General features: G+C 34.9%; 1 protein-coding gene across 1 annotated transcript; it reads left to right on the forward strand.

The window, feature by feature from the left end:
• The first annotated feature begins 1,739 nt into the window (after window positions 1–1,739).
• LOC113927860 (protein LEG1 homolog) lies at window positions 1,740–18,802 on the forward strand. Its single transcript, XM_027604033.1, has 6 exons — window positions 1,740–2,040; window positions 6,493–6,579; window positions 7,354–7,538; window positions 8,449–8,549; window positions 14,632–14,870; window positions 18,789–18,802. The coding sequence occupies exons 1-6, from the start codon at window positions 1,740–1,742 to the stop codon at window positions 18,800–18,802; spliced, it is 927 nt and encodes a 308-aa protein (XP_027459834.1).
• The last annotated feature ends 2,853 nt before the right edge of the window (window positions 18,803–21,655 follow it).

Here is a 21,655-nt window from a genome sequence, read left to right on the forward strand (position 1 = left end):
CACCTTGGCATGCAGTGAGGTTGCACCACAGGAAAGGAACTCTGAAATAATAACCCTGACATAGAACAGCTGACCTATCAGCCTATCGTTCTCTATGCTCATGCATGCAACAGAGAGAAAGAGAAGCCCCACCTTTACATTGAAGGGAAGGGCAGGGCATGAGGTGAAAGAAGGTAAAATTCATCTACTACATATTCAAATTCCTTGCATTCATTAAAGATTAATTTTTTTCAACAGTAATCCTTTGTTTGACTTCTCAAAGATAAGCATCTCTCCTACTTTGTTCACCATGGCGGACCAGTGGTGATGCAGCACCAGGAATAGGGACACTGCTCAATAAATATCCACTGAATGAAGTCTGAGGTTTGGGATTAATCACCTGATAAAGAATTCCCTGGCAACTCACTGTGGTTATAATAAATACACAGCACATGCATATGGAGAAGGGCTGGGTCTGCTTGAGCCAGTGGTTATAGTGTAGGGGTTCTGAACTGACATCTGTGCTTCACTCCTGAATCCTCTTAGCCTCTCTTCTGACTGTAGCTACTGCTGCAAGGACAGTTCCACACTGACCTCTGACCTGCTTTCACACAGGTGCAGTGGTGCTGCTTAACTTCAGTATCTACTTTTATTTTTTATCTGTTGCCCTGGGCTTCTGTACCATGGTTGCTACCTGAGGTGCCTGTCAGAATCCAGTTACCCTACAGGTCGGTGTAACCAGAATGGCAGGAGCATCTACCTTTGGGTCACCTTGGACCAGGGAATGATAAGAACAAGTGCTTCTCTGGGGTGCCTGGGTGGCTCAATCAGCTAAGCATCTGCCTTTGACTCAGGTCATGATCTCAGGGTCCTGGACTCCAGCCCTGCCTTGGGCTCCGCAGGGAGTCTGCTTGTCCCTCTCCTACTGCTGCTCCCTCCACTTGTGCTCTTTCTCTCTCTCTCAAATAAATGAATAAAATCTTTAAAAAAAAATGTTTCTCAATTCCATCCCTCAAGGCCAGGGATTCTATCATAATAGTGTTCCTCATTAGTTCCCAGACAACAATTAAGCCCCCCCTACCCTCAGTGAAGGCAAATTGACAGTGTCTCCTTGTATTTACTTTTCCTCCTTTCTTTTTTTTTTTTTTCCTCCCTCTTTTACTTTTACTCTCTAGCCACAAATCAACTGCTTGCACACAAGCCTTTGGCTCAGATCCTGCTAACGTGAAATTTGGGTTGACATCTCTGACATACAAGTCTGGACTTACACATGGACTAAAATTTCAAAGAGATTTGGTGAAGTTCCAAATATCACTAAAATGTCTTACAAAATCTATCTAAAATTGTTTAGTTAACAATTTATGTGACCGAAATGCCACTAATTAGAGATTAAATTGGTTCAAAACAGCTGTCTTTTAAATTTCAAGTAACTCTGGGAAAGACATACAATTTAATATTATGATTAATACGAGAAACAGATCAGAAGATAGAGACAAAAACAAGTCTTACTAAAAAACTACTACTAAAAATTACTAAAAATTCTAGAGACTGGTACATAATCAACAATTTTTATTTGGGAGATGATTAACAAGGGAGGTACCCTAATCTCTCTGGTAAGGCATTTGTTTATCTCTCACCTTCTTACTACCATGGAAGGTAATTTAAAGTGTTGATTAGTCAAGGTGCAGTAAACAATATAGCTTCCTCCTCTACTTCCCAATAAAGATCTTGCCATAATCTCAATCTCCAGGCTAAACACTATGACTTTCCATCTTTCCTGGGCCTGTGTAATAATTTGTTGTATTTTTGCTTCTTTAGCAAAAACATTCAATATCTCAGATATGTATCCCCCTCTGTGGAAAAAGAGTCCTGGTCAGTTCAGTGACTACAAGATAGAAAATGGGAAGTACATCATTAACTTCTGGCATTACCCTGAGAGACTGGGGATGTATAAAATCCTACTGAACAAGACAGCCAAGTATTTTGCAAAATTTTCACCAGAAAATGAACAAAATATTTTATGGGGACTGCCTATACATCATGGATGGCAATATCATACAGGTAAGAATGTCTCTTTTTCATTGCAATGACCCTTTGATTTAAGTGTGAATTAATTAGGACGTAGTACCTGCACATTTAACATCACCCTTTTGAAAGTGGATTTTTTCTCTCTCTTTCTTACTTCTTTTGCAGCTATTTGAAGAATCTCTTGCCTAATCTTTATCAAGTATTTATGGAATCCCCCTGCATGCATAGTTTTTCTACCCAGAAATGTCCAAAAGAACTGTGTGCAATGCTGAAAATTTTCTCTATTTGCCCTATTCAGTATGACAGCCGCAGTCATACTGTGCTCTCATATTCTTACATGTGGCTACTGAGCACTTGAAATGGCTAATGCTTTTGCACCACTGAATTCTTGATTTTGTTTAATTTCAACTAATTTAAATTTAAATAGCCACAAATGGCTAGTGATTACCACGTTACTGAGATACAGCATATTAGACCTAGTTCATTCCGTGTCAATAACTATTAATTGATGTGCTATTGGTACCAAGCCTAGTTCTAAGCACTGAAGAGTACATCCAGGAACAAAACAGTTAAGGTGATACACATGGGTGTATAAAATTAATTTGCATTATCTGTAGTTCTAAATATGATTAGCTATAGTCATATAGATGGGAGTGACAGAGGAGAAAAATAACTTCTGTGGGAAAACCTTTTTCTACTAGAATAGCATCTACACTGGGGAATGAAAGTAGATACTTGTTTTGGAACAAAAATATTGTAAAAGTGCCAAGCTATCTTGTTGAACAGATTTCAAGAAATAAAGGACCTTCACTCTCAACTTCTAGAAAACAGTATTGGAAGAAAGGAATCAATGAGAAAATGGTTAGCATTATAGAAAATACAGGGGAAGAGCATGCCGGTCTGGCCTGTGATGACATTCTAAGCTAGCGTTACAACCAAGCTTGTCAGGGAATCTCTGGACATCCAGTATAATCCCCATTCTTAGACTGTCCTTGGTATGGAAAAGAAGAATATTTGAACTCCTGAGACATGGTTCTGGAGGAGCCTAAACATAAGGTCCACTGGAAACAATAACCAATTCCCCCAAGGGGTGCACACACTTACTGCTAGGAAAGTTTTCAGCCCTGGGTCCAGTAATAAATGAATAGCAAAGTAGAATATTGGATAGGGTACTTTCAAAATTTCATTTTCATTTTAGAATACAATAAATTGGATTCTGCTGTTTTTTAAGAGGCTGCTTTTACTTAGTGTTTAATCGAGTTAAACTCCATAATATAACTAGAGAAAACCAGAACAGAATTACAAATTATGAAAATAGCCCATAAAAGTATTTCACCAACACTATGTTAAGTCTCAAAAATAAATAAATAAATAAAGACTGTAAGTACAAGAGTAGCTCAGGAAAGAGAGTGACAATCATGGGCTGAGAATATCATGGAAAGAAAGCAGGGCCTAAGACCTTGATGGAGACATTGCTAGAATATAATTGCTGAAATACAAATTACAAAGATGACAATGATAGCAGGTTGAACTGGAAGAAGACTACCACATTGGCAGGAGAACTAGAATATGAAAGAGTCCTGGGTGGTAAATTTAAGAAGGTCGACAAGCGTCAGTTAAAGAAATGTCTTAAAATCAGACTGGGGTGTTTTAATTGGGCTCTTAAGCAAGATGGTTTAGTTTAGTAACAAGCATCTAATGCTTACAAAATACTTAAACATTTTAAGTGCTTCTAGATTGCTTAGCAGAGGTTTTTTAAAAAATAAAGTTTTATTAATATACAATAAACATACAATAAACAGCATATTTAAAAATGTAATTTTTGGTAAGTTTGATGTATGTCCACAGCCTTGAGCCCATCACCACACATAATGGACATATATGTCATTCTAAAAGTTTTCTTTTCCCCTTTGTATTCTCATCTTCAGGAACTTCCCTATTCTAGTCTCTCCTAGCCCTTTCCCCTCCCCTAACTTCTCACGCCCCTCACTCCTCAACTTCTCCAGTAACCAACCACTGATCTGCTTTCTATCACTGCAAATTAGACAGCATTATCTCGAATTTCCATATAGACAATTGGGAGCTTTTTTTTAGTCTGTTTTATTTCAGTTGTCACGATTATTTTGAGATTCATCTGTCTAGTTAACTTGTCAGTATTCATTCTTTTTTGTTGGTTAGCCAAATTTTAATTAGAATAATGTTTGAATTGGGAAGAGAATACTGGGAGTTTGAGTCAGGATAAGGCAGTGACACCAAAGAGAAAAATAGATGAAAAAAGGGAAGACTATGGCAAATATACAAGAAATTGATAGTAAATGTCATTGCTTCCTTCTCAAAGCGCTTATAATATGGTTAAGAAGGCATTAAGGAGGGCATGTGATGTGATGAGCACTGGGTGTTATACATAACTAATGAATCGTTGAACATTATATCATAAACTAATGATGTACTATACATTGGCTAATTGAATTTAAATTAAAAAAAGAAAAAGAAAAATCAGACAAACAAACAAAAAGGAGAGTTAGAAATGATATAACCGTAAGACAAGAAAGAGCCAAATCATTAAATGCTAGAATAAAGTGAATGTTGTGAGCTGGGATAACCTAGGAATAGAGTAAGATTTGAAAGAAATCCTGAAAAAAGGGTAAAACACTGATGGACTTTAAAGAAAAAAGTAATCCATGAAGAAAGAAATAGAGTAAACTAAAGGACAGAGTTTGGAATTAGTGTGGTTTTTGTGAGAGCAAAAGGCAAAAAGAGAGGGAAATGTTGGGAGGATGGGAGATACATAATGTATGCTACAGAAATAATATAATTGGAAAATATGGTATATTCACAGCAAAAATTTGGATTTGAATAATAACAAGTATAACATTAGTTTTGCTCTGGGAAAATGGGGATGACAAAACAATTTTGGTCAAGGTTATTGAGACTGATGTATTTCTTGCCATGGGAAGACAAGGATAAAAATTTCTTCAGAAGATAAAACAGCAGTAAGCAGGCACAGCTTGGCTGTAAAGAAAGGGTAAGTGCTGAAGATGTTCAGGAGAACAGTGAAACTCTGCTGACAAAGAACAGAAAGTTCAGGATGCAATCTTCCTGGACTGTCAAAATCAAGGGCTGTGTCCCAGGCATGTGCAGTTGGAGGTGATGTGGAGTCACTAATAAAGGAGTTCTGTGGGAATTTGATAAAAATGGAACTGGAACACAGTCGAGTATTTGGAGGAGAAGACAAGGAAGTTAGCAACGTAAGGAAATCCTTCGGTTAGCATCATGGGCAAACATCCTCAGATACCGAGTGGTTTTAAAAAGACAATCTTAGAAACAGATTTCAAACAACTCCCAACTGAGGCAAAACCTAAGAACCAGGAGAGGTATGTTTCACATACTTGGATATTATTCCAGTTCAAAAGAGGAATAACAATTTTTAGAAATTTCCATGTATTAACAGAACTACCAAGGTCTTTCCTCTTGCCCACCGAAGGGTAAGCAGGTCAAGAAGAGCCAAATGAGAAACCAGGATGAGAAAGTAAAAGGAAAACAAAAGAAGTTCATGAGAAACAGAACTGGTGAAAAGAAATAATAATAGGGAAGGAAGGGGAAAGAAGAATAAGTGAATGTTGCAGAAGAGCACTGGGAGAAAAGAAAGAGAGGTACCCAGTAGGTGAGCAAGGACTGGGGAAGAGAGAGGCTGGGGTGGCAAGTGAAGAGCCAAAACAGTGTGAGGAGGAAGCCAGAGAAAAGGGAAAGTTAGCAGGAGAAAAGAGAATAGGCCAGTATGAAAATGGTGGAAACAGGGAAAGAGATGGGCTGAGAGTCAGAGATAGTTGAAGGGAGATGCAGGGAGTACACGCAGAAGGTACAAAACCTCAAGTGAGAAAGAAACAGAAAGGGATGTTTTGAAAGTAGAAGATGAGAGAGGATGACAAAAAGAAAAGAGATAAAAATAGAATAATGGCTAATATTTACGGAAGCACATGTTCTCTGAGCTGAGCACTTTCTGCACCCTTCTTGACTTAACAACCCTGAACCTCTATGAAGTGATTATTGCTAGTCTCTCCAGTATGTACATGAGAAAACTGAGGCTTGCAGAAGTTATTTATTCAGGGTCAAACAGTAGGCAGGTAAGCAATGAAAAAGGATTTGATTTTAAGCAAATAGAGCCTGGATCTTGTTTACTATACATGAATATTCACTCCCTAATATTGAAGATAAAGAGTAATTAGTAAATAGAAGACACACAGACTACAGAGACTAAAAAAATATGGTCTTCAAGAGAGAATAGAGCATTGTAGGGATGTTAAGGAAAAGGAAAAATTATGAATGAGAGATGGGAAGCAGAAAGTCATGAAATGAAGGAAAGACAATGATGGGAAAGCTGACACAATTCTTTATTCCTGTAAACATATTATATCTAGTTACGTTTTGTATCCACAGTTTAGGAAGGGGTCTAGTAAATCCAACTCTGTATTTCCTCTCTTTTAGGCAGATTAGCTGATCCCACCCAAAGTACAGATTGTGGCCTTAAGTCTGGGGATCATCTCTGTATCTCTGTGGACAGTTGGTGGGCTGGTGAGTTCAATGTGACAGTAAAACCTCAAATTGATGACCTTTCCACAAAAAATCTATTCAACCTAGGATCCTGTTTAGAGAAACAAAAACCAAAACCGGAATCATTGCTTTTACAAAAAACATTTGTTTGACCCAAATCTGGGTGTTTTGAAAATGAGTCTTGAGATAGATATTTTTTTAATTTACTGATTAGTTTATCCAATTATAAAAATATCAATTAGGGAAAATTGGTAACCTCAAAACTTGGTTTAAATACATAAGACAGAAATAAGAATTTGTGTTACATTATCAAATAAAAAACCTTGTTAACAAGAGAAATCTCTAGATTAAATATTTTAAACTACATCAGATTTTCAGATTTAAAGTAAAAACTTAGAAAAGTATAGAATTCTGCTGCTAATTTTTTTGTTTTGAGTTTTTAGTTAAACTCTCATTTGTTAATTCTGTTACTAATTTCTAAATTTTTCATTTACTATGCCTTAAAATTTAATTTGTATTTTTAAATTCCAGTGCAATTATTATCTGTGATTTAAAATAATAAATCTACAAGATAAATCCATTTTGCTTTATGAGATTAGGGTTTTTAAGAGAAGCATATTCAAGTTGCATATAACACTAAGGGAAATTTCTGATAAAATTTCTGAAGTTCCCAAAATTACCACTTAAGTTTTACCACCTTTCTAGATCTTTAGGCTTACTTTTAGATAGATTCCTTTACTTTGAAAACAACTTCTTTTGTGTGTTAACAATATTAATAACTTTTTGTTTATACAGACCTTAATTATTATCTCTCTGCAATGCCCTTCCTTGCTGCAATCGATTCTGGCATAATGGGGATATCATCAGATAATGTCACCTTTCTGCCACCATCCAAGGATCAGATGAATTTTTGTTACAGTGTTTCTAACTGCCAATCATCATTTCCAGAAGCAATGAAAAAGTGGAATGAATTTTACCAGGTTTTTTTTTAAGTGTTTTAATTAATACTCTTCAAGGGTAGCCAGATAATTTTTGAATATCACTTAATGTAGATTTTTTTATACATTGAGCAATTGTTCCTAAGCAACAAAATTGCTAATATGAAAATATTGTGGTGACAACAGTATTAGTATGAGTGAATTGCTGCTTGACATCATACCTCATTAGCATCCTCATTACCAAGACTCTATCGAGGCCACGCTATCTACTATTCTCATACCAAATAAATTATATACACACACGTGAGCCCAGAGAAATTATGACTTAACAGTACATGAATTATCCTAGCTCATCATAATTTCAGGTCAACTGAGCAATAACCGGTATAGAAATACAATTGTGTAATAGGTTGTAGTGAATTTGAGTAGCTTATTTCAACTGTCTTGATAAACAAATCACATATGAGTTGACTGAATTAGTATTTGACAGTCAGAATCAAATATTGATGTTCAAAGTAATGTGTCATGGATGAAAGAGTACATGACTAAAGATTAGGTTTTCCTTTAGAGAACTTGTTCATTAAATTGCATATGTTTAGATAAAACACTCTTACCCTTAACAGTTGGTGGAAAATTCATTGCATGGCAAGAGAAAACCAAATGCATAAAATACTAAAGGTCTGGTTCTGAACAGTGTAAAATCCTGAACATTTCTAAAAGCACATGGTTTATTCCGTTCATAGGGATTCAGTATGACTTGTAATTAAAATGCTTGATATTAAGTTCTTTACGGAGTGTTTAGCATTAAATCTTTCATACCTTAACTCTTAGAAAAAAAATGTTTTCCCCTCATTAAAATGTTGAAAAATTATATTTGTAAATAGAATTGAATTTCAAGAAGAGAGATTGTTATAACTGCCTAAATATCAGTAACATTTTTTGTCTCTGACAGCACATAAAGTCACATTCTAGTAGCTTTGATGACCTGTTGGAGTACTTATGGGCTGCACATGTCTCATCTTTGGAGGTTGCTCATAAAAATTTTCAAAATAGGTAAGAATGTATCTAAAGTTATTTTGTTTGGGGGCACCTGGGTGGCTCAGTTAGTTAAGCATCTGACTCTTGATTTCTGCTCAGGTCATGATCTCAGCATCATGAGATCGAGCCCCATGTTGGGCCCCATGTTGAGCGTGGAGCCTGATTGGGATTCTCTCTCTGTCTCCCTCTGCCTCTCCCTGCCTGCTCACACTCTTTCTCTAAAAATAAAATAAAATAAAATGATTTTGTTTTAATATGGTAACAATCTTTCTATCTTACACTATCTTTTTCATTGAAGTCTTTTTCAATTTACCTATTCACTAATATGTCAAACATGAGGATGTATTATGATAAAGGACAGGAAAATGTTTTAATGGATAAAGCCCAAAACTATGTTATAAGCAGCAGGGGAAAATATGAAGAAAAGTATGTTTGTGCCACAAGACAGCAATAAAACAAAATGAATTCAGAAGTAGAAGAAGACATTTTTAAGGCTGTTTTAACAAAAACTGGTGTCTGTAAACAAAAAGGATGTGATGGCAAATAATTATAGGATCTCTGCATCACTTTGATCAGAAAAAATAGCTTGACTAACACATATTTGGAGGGGAGTGTCCATCTTGGTTACCATGTCAGTTAGCTAAAATTTCAGAACTCTCCCCATTTTATAGCAAATGAGATCGAATAAGACAGCATGACTTGGTATGGAAGTGAATGACACTGTATTGGGGGCGGTATCTGTCACCCAGAGTGGGATGTGCAGTATAAGGAACTAAAGAATGGGTGACTGGTTTAAAGTACACAAAAAATATAGGCACTCATGTTTGAGGGCTTCTTGTTGATCAAGTACTGTTGATACCACAGACTGCATATCCAGGGAAGATAAACAAATCAGAGTCAGGAAACTTACATTGCTTTGTATATTTTATTTCTTAATATTGCTTCAAAGGCTAATTTTTATATTGGTCAACAGAAGAGTTCATCCTCTTGGCATGTCTGTGAGATGAATTAGGATTGTAGCCATGATAATATCTTTTTGCTGTGACTCAACTGCTTGATTCTGACCACTGCCAAAGAGAGGTGAGATTATCAGCCAACAGAGTAAACAGGAGTCGTCAACATCAAAAGTGGAACTGAGATCAAGTCATTATAGTTTATAGAAAGTAGTTTATAAAATATTATTTTTTGCAGACTTTCCCAATGACATGCAAAGCTAAATTCCTCTGAAAAATAGCATTTTTCATAGCAACTCTCAAAGGATGATGAGATCAGCCCTCAGTATCTGAAATAAAACAACAAAACTGAATTTATTGCAATTCTAGGAAGGGAAAGTTACATTGTCATGCACAGTATCACTGAGCAGAGCACTCTTCTCATCTTGAGATGGGTTATTAGGAGATGCAGAGTTTAGAGACCGGTAGATTTTTAGGCATTTAAGTGGGTTGAGTCATCAGTATAAGAGGGCTACTTAGGGGAGACAGTTTTCATTTGGCATCAGAGGCATAGTTATGCAGGGAGTCCATTCCTGACTGTCTGACTTTCGGAAATGAGGGCATGCCACTTATTGGATGCTTGGAAAAACCTGGTCACTGAAGCAAGTTTTTGGTGATGGATCAAATTCAGTCTAAAAATGGTTTGGTAGCTACTTGTTACTCTGTCTACAGAGAATTTGTCTTTTTCTAGGACCCACAAACATGAACAGAACTGAGGTCATACCCAAGCAAGAACTGAGAGGACCCCAATGTCTCACCTCTGGCTACCAGGAGACCCTGAATAAATAGGAAGTAAAGGCTTGAGAAAAATTGTAAAAGGCCTTAGCACTGAAGGTATACCCCAACACATACATAGAGCTCTTCAGCAAAAGGCGGAAGACTCATTGGTTCAAGGAATTTCAGAAAATCTTTAATCATTAGCGGACCATTAAGCTTCTGAGCAGGGAGTTCAGTGATGATTCACTACAGAGAACACAGAATGAATAACAGAATTTGTCCAGGCAAATCAATAAACAAATAATGACAAGAAAACCAAACAACAACAAACCCTGGTAAGGGTGGGCATCTGATTTTTAGAATTTCCACTTTATAGTGTCTGAATTGTCCATTGTTAAAAAGAGAGAGAGAGAGAGGTGCAAAGAACAGAGAAAATAGTGCATGCATGCCCCCCCCGCCCATACAGACACACAGAGATAATCAGTCATAGGAATTGTTCCTCTGAGTTCAGATGATGGACAAAATTTTTGAATCACTTATGAGCATGTTTAAAAAATTTTTTTAAAAATTGTGTCTAAAGAATTTAAGGAAAGTATGAATCGACAGCAATATTTTCCTAAGTAGAGATTATGAATAAAGAGATAGAACTTATAGAAAAAAATAGAAATTCTGCAGTTGAAAATTATAATAGCAAAAATAAATAATCCACTTGAGGGATTCAAAAGCAGACTTAAGCTGGCAAAAGAAAGAATCCATAAATTTGAAAATAGGTAAATTGAGATTACCCAGTGTGAGAAACAAAAAGAAAAAAGGATGAAGAAAGATGAAGAGAGCTTCACAGACCTGCAGGAGAGTGGGAATGGAACTCTATTGCAGGAAAATTTATGTAAATGGTTAGAATAAGTTACTATTAACATTAATACATTGTTTTAAGATGGATAGTAATTGTATCTCATCAGTGAGGAGGAAGAGTTAAGAAATTATAATGTAGATAGATTGTAGAGATATGATAGAAAAAAAGCACAGGGAATAAACATTTACACGAGAAAAATATCCATTTAGCACAAAAGAAGACAGCAATGAAGAAAAAGAGGACAAAGACATAAGACATAAGAACAGATAGCAAACTGGCAATATTACTCTGATAGCAAAACCGAAAACATTACACAAAAACTACATGCCAACGTTTCTTATGAATATAGACACAAAAATCCTCAATGTAATGCCAGTAAACAGAATCTAGCCACATATAAAAAGGACGATAAACCATGACCATATGGGATTTATTCTAAGAATGCAAAGTTGGTTTAGTATTTGATAATCAATATAATACACCATATTAATGGAATAAGGGACAAAAATCACAAAATCATCACAGTAGACATAGAAAAAGCATTTGATAACACTCTTTTACGATAACAACATTCAAAAAAAACTAGGAATAGAAGAAAAGTTTCTCATCTTGTTAAAGTGCATCTAGAAAAACCTACAGTTAACATCGTATGGTGAAAGACTGAATGCTTTTCCCTTAAAATGAAAAACAAGACAAGGTTGCCCATTCTTACCACATCTATTCAAGATTGCACTGGAGTTTGAAGCCAGGGAAATTAGGCAGTAAAAAGAAATGAAAGTAATCTAGATAGAAAGAGAAGAAATAATACTTTCTCTCTAAGAAAGCCACTAAAAATATTATAATTAACATATGAGTTCTTCAACCTAGCAGTATACAAGGTCAACATACAAAAATTAATTGTGTTTCTATGTGGTAGCAATAAAAAAATCCTAAAATGAAACTAAGAAAACAGAAACATTTACAACAGCAACAGGAAAAATAAAATATATAGGAATAAAGTTAGCAAAGGAAATTTAAAACTTGGATACACTGAAAAATACAAGATATTTTTGAAAGAAGTGAAAGAAATGTTTAAAGGAAAATCTTCTTGTGTTCATGGATTGGAAAACATAATATTGTTTAAATGGCAACACTCCCTAAATTTACTTACAGATTTGGTGCAATCACTGTTAATCTCTTACTACAAAAGTACAGTAATCAAGACAGAGTGTTAATACATGATAGTAGACATATGGATCAGTAGAATAGAATTGGGGTCCAGAAACAAAAGTTGATTTTCAACAAAGGTGTAAGACAACTTGATGGGTAAAGAATAGTTTTTCAACAAATGGTGCTGGTGGAACTGGTAATCCACATGTAATGAATGAAGTTTGTCTCCTAAAACAACAAATTTAACTCAAAATACATTATAGACCTAAATATAAGAGCTGAAACTATGGAACTCAAACTAAAGCTTGTGGCCTTCGGGTTAGGCACACAATGCCTAGTTGTGCTATTATTAAAATTGTGTGACCCTTACCAAATAAACTTATGTATTCATGTTTATTCCTTCTTGAATTTGAAAGTTGGGTATGATTTGATAAGAGCATGAAGGGCCAACCAATTTTTCTATAATCAAGGGCAGATTAGTTATTTCATCCTCTATACTCCCATAGCTCTATATGAACCATGTATATACAGGTATGTTTCTTTCACAGATGTTAACCAGGGGATATGTTCCAGTTACTTTCTGAATCCATAATACCTAGACCCTGATGTCTATATTACTTTGAGCAATTCCAGGGGGAATGTAACAAACCATAAAACTTCCATAATAAGACTTGAAGGACATAGGGCAAGATGAGCAAGAAATAGCGTGTAAAATGTTTCAGAAGGAACAAGCATGGTTCAAAATAGCAAGCAAATATGTATCACCCTGGCAGAGAATAATGTATACACATACATAAAAGGGTGCCTGGGCGGTTCAGTCAGTTAAATGTCTGACTCTTAATTTGAACTCAGGTCATGATCTAAGCCTGGTGAGATAAAGACCCATATCAGTCTCCACACTGGGTGAGGAGTCTGCTTAAAATTCTCTCTCTCCCTCTCTCTCTGTCCTTCCCCCATCCTGCAAGTGCTCTCTCTCTCTCTCTCTCAATAAAATAAATAAATTAAATTAAATAGATAAAATTACTAAAAATTTAAATTAAAATTTCTTTCTCAGTAAGAAGAGAAAGCAGGAATATAAATTGTTGCAACTATCATGGAAAACAGTGTAAAGATTCCTCAAAAAATTAAAAATAGAACTACCACGTGATCCGGCAATTCCATAACTAGGTATTTTTCTGAAGAAAATGAAAACGCTAATCTGAAAAGATATACATGTTCATTGCGGTATTATTTACAATAGCTTGAACATGGAAACCATCTAAGTATTCATCAATGCATGAATGGATAAAAATATGTAATATTATCATATATATTATAGTGGTATCATATATAATGGCATATAAATATATATAGAGAGAGAGGTGCTGAGTGAAATGGGCGAAAGGGGTCAAAATGTATAAATTTCCAGTCATGCGTAGTTCACGGGGATGTAATGTATAACAACATAGTCATTGTAGTTAATAATAGTATAATAATAATAATAAATACATTGTAGTTAATAATAATACATTGTAGTTAATAATAATACTGTACTGCGTATTTGAAAGTTTCTAAGAGAGTGAATCTTAATCTCATCACAAGAAAAAATTTTGTAACTATGTTTCATAACAAATGTTAATTAGACCTGTGGGGATCATTTCACAATATACACAAATATCAAATCTTTACATTGTACACCTGAAGAAAAGAAAGAAAAGTTAGCTTTCTAGTATATATCAGCAGAAATAAAATACCAAGCTACCTAAAAAGCAAGAAAAATTGTTACTTCATTTTTAGTGGTTGCCTGAAATGAAAATTATGTGTTCTTTAGGAGATATCTAAATTCAGCAGAAATTTTGCCAATTTTCTTTGACTTTTACCTTTACATTTTATTTATTTATTTATTTATTTACTTACTTACTTATTTTAGAAATAATGAGGGGCGGGGAGACAGAGAGAGAGAAAAGGAGAATCCCAAGCAGACTGCCCACTGAATGTAGAGCTTGATGCAGGGCTTGATCCCATGACCCTGAGATCATGACATGAACTGAAATCAAGAGTTGGAGGCTCAACCAACTGAGCCATCCAGGCACTCCATCTTTACATTTTAAAATAATGAAACTTGGTCACATTTCAGTTTATGTAAGTAGTGTAAATGCTTTATGAAAAGGGAAAAATATGATTAAAAACACATGATCTGAGATGGTAATTTCCGAATTTAAAATTCTAATAACATCTCTTCAAATTTTCAAATCTAGGTGGTAAAATCAACACCAAGTTTCTATAATCTATATTCCAAAAAGTAGAATAAAGTCATTTTGAACAAATTATCTGTTTTGAAAATTGAGTTGGTAAAATTCTGAGTAGACTAATTCAAAATGCATACTTTCCCCCACTTGTCTATTAGATTAAAATATTATTCTAAACAAGAAGCTGATTTTGCAAGAAGCTGGGCTTTATTTGTGGATTATTTAGCTCCACCATGCTTTCCTACAACCTTAATTAGAACATATGAATTCCAGAAGGAGCTTCCAAGACGAATGCTTGTTAGTGGAGATAAAGTTCCCTTCATCAGTGACTTTAGTGGCTTTCAGAACATAATGCTGTTTGCTCTAAATCTTCTCCACAAAGTGCATACGTATACAGGTAAGAGCCACAGAGACCTGTTTTTTTTGTAAATTCTATATGTTGTGTTGATTTCATACATAATGAAATGAAATACCATTAGAATCATAAATTACAACAGACTGTTTGAAGAAGAAAATGTTGACTTCCTAAGATATCTGTTTCAAAGTTTTAAAAATAATCCTTGTGGGTTTATGATTGGCTTCATTTAATGAATATTACAGGCCCTCCCTTATTTAGCATGTCCTCTCCTCTGGGACCTTTGCACAAAGCAGATCAATACCACCACATGTTAATTTGACAACGAGACAATGGACATCTCTATTCCTTTCTTGGATAAATTTCGCTATTTTATCTTATTTTTGTTTTTAAATGAAAAAGATACTAAACAAATAATGACACTTGCCATGACTAACAGAACCATGAAATAAATTGTGTTTTATGAACTTTCCTCATCCTCATCATCTATGATTATAGACATAAAGAAAAAATTTGACCCCCCCCTCCAAATTCTGGTTTTGAAGGAGGTATATTTCTCCAAAATTTCAAAATCCCAGGTTTACTAATAGTGGAAAACATAGAAGAAATTACATAATAATAAGTTTGAAAATTACTATGTCATTCAATTTCCAAGATACCATTTATCCTTGTTCTACTGAGGAAAAAAAGTTATGTGTGTGTGCGTGTACGCATGTGTGTTAAATTTATATTCCCTAAAGCAGAATTCAGAAATAAGACATGAGTCAAAATAAAAATGAATGCATTATATTTTAAATGTAAAACTTGTATGTGTATTACTTAGAGTACATTACTTAGAGTACATTAAAACATTCGCTGTTTTAATAAATAAACCTTCGAATTGTAATGGCAAAACTCAAAGGATTCTATTTCTGGCTCACATAATGATGTAGGCTATTACATCAGTTGGTAAGAGACTTTCTTCCATGGTAATTCAGAGACCTAGGATCTTTCCATCTGTGTCTCCATCCTCCTTCACAGTTTCACTACTGTATCCTCCCTATAAGGCAATTCAAAGGAATTAGCTTAAGGGGGTCCCTCTTTGAAAAGCCTAGACTAGCAGTGACAAAATTAACTGTATCTCACATACCTTTGGTAAGAATAGTCATAGAGCCCAACTAGATGGTGCATAGGAGGGACTTGGGAAAGTTAATTCTTGCCTGAGCCACACTGTTAGGAGCATCATAAAATGTATTGATTTCCAGTCATCTTTGCCACATTGTCAGATATGGAAAGTACGATCTAGGCTCAGATGATATGAACAAACTCTACTGGCCTAGTAGGTAGAGTGAGGCACTGAATGGATGGTTAGGATTAATTACATTTTTTTTTAGTTCTTTGTTTTTAAATTTAACTTTATTATGTTATGTTAATCACCATACATTACATCATTAGTTTTTTATGTAGTGTTCCATGATTCATTGTTTGTGTATAACACCCAGTGCTCCATTCAATATGTGCCCTCCTTAATACCCATCACCAGTCTGCCCCATCCCCCCACCCCCCTCCCCTCTAGAACCCTCAGTTTGTTCCTCAGAGTCCATCGTCTCTCATGGTTCATCTCCCCCTCCGATTTCCCTCCCTTCATATTACCCTTCCTACTATCTTCTTTTTTTTAACAAATAATGTATTATTTGTTTCAGGGGTACAGGTCTGTGATTCATCAGTCTTACACAATTCACAGTGCTCACCATAGGATTAATTACATTTTAAAGATTGTACACAACAGACTTCTAGATTTTTGTAAATTCCAGTTTTGCCAAAATTAGCGTTGGATTTGTTAAGGAGTTCTGAATTGACTCTATAGGCTACAATAAAAAGAAAAAAGGACAAGTTGGAAATGTAGTTAAACTAGCTACCTTGTTTCCTCTCTTCTTCTACTAATTGCATGCACTCACTGATACTCAGAATTCAGAAACAGTGCTTCGAGCCTTGGCAGATATTTTTAATTAATTCAAGTAGAGAAAAAAACAGGAAAAATAAAAAACTATTAATAAGAATAGTTCTACAGTTGAGCATGTTTGATTTATAGTCAGTAAATATATGTTGAACAAACTTTTTCGTATAACATTCGGCTACATTTTTAACACCAGAACATTTCAGCTTTTGCTTTACACTGGAAAGTGGACTGCATTTCCTTATATTTTAGCCATTATGCCCTGATATTGTTGAGACTTCAATCCTCCATATTTTGGCATTTTAAAAAATATTTATTTACCACAACCATGTGGGGAAAGTTTAGTCTGCGGAACAGACCTCTTGTATGGGTGTTCCGCCTCACTGCTAGTGTGTAATAACAGAGGGAAATGAGTGATTCCTGAGTCTTGAGACATTTGCCATGTAAGCTCCAACCACTTGTTAGCCACCAATTAGGGACCCCCATGGAGAGGAATTAGGGGTGAGCCAAGAATCCAGGGATAGTAATGAAAATAGGTGCACATGAAATAAAGCAACGGGAAACAAACATGCTTTTCCTAACAGGGAATCAAATAGAAAAAGGGCATTGCTCCAGGCTCATGACTTCTGTATATTTCTTTTTTGCTCATTGACCTATCAATCCATTCTGATATATTTGTCCTATTGAAAATTCATACCATTACTAAACACTTTTTCTCCATTTCTTAATAATATTTCATTTTTTAGCTATAATTTCACTTATCCTTATTTGAACAATATGTTCAATATATGCCTCTTATTAAAAATTAAAACATTAAAATGCATGTAAAACTTAACCTCTCTCCATTATCTTTTAACTTCCATATCTTAATTCCTTGCCTGCTATATATTTTTTTAAGTTTTAGGCCTATTCCTATAAAAAATTTGTATGAACTCATGAATAAATATATTTTAGTATATGTGCTGACGAAGTGAGCACACTCGTGAATAAATATAAAAATAAATAATTTGATTAAAAACTGTGCTGTTTGCATAAAAAAGATTATATGTATAACACCGCTCTGTGCTTTAAATTTTTCAGTAGCTATATATACTTGAGATATTAGCAAGTCAGCAAATATTGACACACATTATTCTCTAAATAATATATAACTTTCTATTGAATGGATTGATATTCTTTTCAGTTTTAGGTAGTGCAAAAGTGGAATTCACTGTGTCCTTTGTTAGCTTAATTTGTTGGGATAGTGGCAGATTATATTACTAGCAATGAATTCATGGATCAGGTATTGCCAAGTGGCAATTGAACAGTGTGCTATGGATTACATTCTTGTCAAAACCAGAATAAAAACAAAGCAACACAAATTACTTATTAAAGTTCAAATTTCTGCATAGACACCAAAAATGAATATTAGCCAACTTTCTAATTTTCAAGAGTCTGATATGAGAAAAATGGCACTTCATTTTTTATGGGTTTTCATTGCTTCAATCACTGCTGTATCCATTATTTTCTTTAGTTACTTATGCATAAGTTTGAATATGAAGGCAAAATTTAAAACACATCATTTTAAAGAGCAAAATATTGTTTTATTAAAGAATGTATATGAAATGCTAATTTCATACTAATTATATTGAATTTTGTTTTAGATAATTCAACATTTGGGATCAAAATTAAAACTTTACCTAAAACTCTCACATATCTTTACTATTTTTCTAGGAACACTATCTTTAATTTTATGGAAAGCTTTAATGAAGTCAACAGTTGCAAGGAAACTGTTTCTAGAGATTTTGGAATTCATCCTTCACTCTTTTAATTAAATGCTTCTGGAAATCTGTATAAAATAAAAATCCACAATGATAATTTCTCGAAGAACAGCATTCTCAAAAATTAGTCTTTGCATGTTTGCATAATTCTGTCATTGTCTATGCCTATATTTTAAAGTTTGAATTAATATATTGCCATTAATTTGCTTAATTAATAATTAGTGAATAAGTATCAATAATTAAAATGTTTACCTTTTAATGTAGATTCAGTTGAATAACTGACAAATGCTAATAAATTAATAAAGGTCATAAAACCTGATTAGAATTTTGGGTGTCATTCTATCTTAGTTTTATGAAACTTGGAGGAATAGATTTTCATGGTCACCAGTCAAGAGGCAGAAGATTTTAAATAAAATTTGGATGATGAATTTGGATTTCCAAAACATTTAAAAATAAACTATTAGTTTAGAATGTATCACCTGATCCATCAATATCTTGGGAGGTTGTTAGTTTTCTCAAAATTAGAAAAATTATGTTCCTGACATCTCTTTTTTTCTTTTTTTTTTTAAATTCATACTTAGTATGGAGTACTTCAGGGTCACAGAGGGTAAATTTTTCTCCTTTCTCTTTTTTTTTTTCAAAATTATCTCCTTTAAGAGGAGACAATGTGCACTGACAGGAAGGTGGCTTCTCTCCCACTTGTCCTCTTGGTGACTTTCCTTCCACAGCTTTATGCAGCTTGCTGACAGGTTTTCACATAGACCCACAACCACAGGCAAAATGTATCCACTAATGAACTATTTGGAAAAATAAAATGAATAAATTGAGTCGAAAGGTAGATATTATGATAAAATGACATGGCACTGATATCAGAAAGACGTGAGTTTACATCTAAGTTCTGCCATTTTCCAACCAATGTCAACTGTTTAATCCTAAGTGATTTATCAAATTCTTCTGTACCTCAATATACTTACTGAAAAAAATGAAAATTATGGGAAAGAAATGAAGATGAGTGAAGAGTCCACAAGATTTTGGTTATAAAAATTGTCTAGTTTGGGCACCTGGGTGGTTCAGTCAGTTAAGCGTCTGCCTTTGGCTCAGATCATGATCTCTGGGTCCTGGGATCAAGCCCCACATCAGGCTTCCTGCTCAGTAGGGAGCTGTTTCTCTCTCTGTCTCTTTCTCTCTCTCTGCCCCTCCCCACTGCTCATTCTCTCTCTCTCTCTCTCTCTCAGATAAATAAATAAAATCTTTTTAAAAAATTGTCTAGTTTAAAAACCAAAAGGCAATGACTATCCAAGTCTAAAACCTACAGCACATAGTTGTAGTATGGAATATAAGTTTGATGAACAAGACACCAATAAGATAACTTGTATCAAAACCCCAGAAAGCTCAAACCATGAAACTTACCCATAACTAATTACAGCAACTCTACCATTCCTAGAAATCATATTCATTTGCTAATAAATTTTAACCATTTGTATTAATTCCCTTTTGCTATTGTAACAAATTGCCATAAACTTGGAGGCTTCAAAATTACACAGATTTATTTTATTACACTTCTGGAGATCACAAGTTAAAAATGGATTTCACTATACAAAAATCAAGGTGTTGATAAAGCCTAGTATTTTCTGGAGGCACCAGGGGAGAATTAATTCTCTTGACTTTTGCAGCTTCTAGAACCTGCCCTCATTCCTCAGCTCATGGCCTCTTCCTTCATCTTCAAAGCCAGTAGTGCAGCATCTTCAAATCTCTCTTTGATTCTGACCTTCCTGCCTCCCTTCTTTAACTTATAAGGACAATCATGATTATAATGAGCTCTCCCAAATTATCCAGGATAGCCTCCCATCTCAAGATCCTAATTTTATTTATTTATTTATTTATTTATTTATTATATGTTATGTTAATCACCATACATTACATCATTAGTTTTTGATGTAGTGTTCCATGATTCATTGTTTGCATATAACACCCAGTGCTCCATGCAGAACGTGCCCTCTTTAATACCCATCACCAGGCTAACCCATCCCCCACCCCCCTCCTCTCTAGAACCCTCAGTTTGTTTCTCAGAGTCCATCGTCTCTCATGGTTCATTTCCCCCTCCGATTCCCCCCCTTCATTCTTCCCCTCCTGCTATCTTCTTCTTCTTTTTTTTTTTAACATAAAATGTATTATTTGTTTCAGAGGTACAGATCTGTGATTCAACAGTCTTGCACAATTCACAGCACTCACCATAGCACATATCTTCCCCAATGTCTATCACCCAGCTGCCCCATCCCTTTCCAGCGTAACACTCTCCAGTTCCATCCATGTCATTGCAAATGGCAAGATTTCATTCCTTTTGATGGCTGCATAATATTCCATTGTATATATATACCACATCTTCTTTATCCATTCATCTGTCGTTGGACATCTTGGCTTTTTCCACAGTTTGGCTATGGTCAACATTGCTGCTATAAACATCGGGGTGCACGTACCCCTTCGGATCCCTACATTTGTATCTTTGGGGTAAATACCCAGTAGTGCAATTGCTGGATTGTATGGTAGCTCTATTTTCAACTTTTTGAAGAACCTCCATACTATTTTCCAGAGTGGCTGCACCAGCTTGCATTCCTACCAACAGTGTAGGACGGACAGATGTTGGTGGGGATGTCAAGATCCTAATTTAATCACATCTGCAAAATCCCTTTTGCTATCTAAATTAACATCTTCATGTGTCCAGAAATTCACCATGGACATCTTTTGGGGGCCATTATTTTGATACCACATTATTCATAATACTATCACTGTACTGTATGCATTCAAAGAGGGTTACAGAAGGGAGGGAGGTGAGGGGATGGGGTAACTGGGTGATGGGTATTAAGGAGGGCACATGTTGGGATGAGCACTGGGTGTTATATGCAACTAATGAATCACTGAGTACTACAACAAAAACTTATGATATACTATATCCTGGCTAACTGAACATAATAAAAAAAAGATAGATGTAAGAAAGTGACACATTAATAGTTGCAGAGCAATAAACACACAATAAATTTCTGAGTATACCATTACAAAGTAATACGTGTGTTTTCTATTGATGGCTATAATACAACAGGAATTTATTCCATATCAGAAATGGTGGTTGGCAG

The sequence above is a fragment of the Zalophus californianus genome, chromosome 7 (genome assembly GCF_009762305.2).
Source record: "Zalophus californianus isolate mZalCal1 chromosome 7, mZalCal1.pri.v2, whole genome shotgun sequence".
NCBI classification, from domain to species: domain Eukaryota; kingdom Metazoa; phylum Chordata; class Mammalia; order Carnivora; family Otariidae; genus Zalophus; species Zalophus californianus.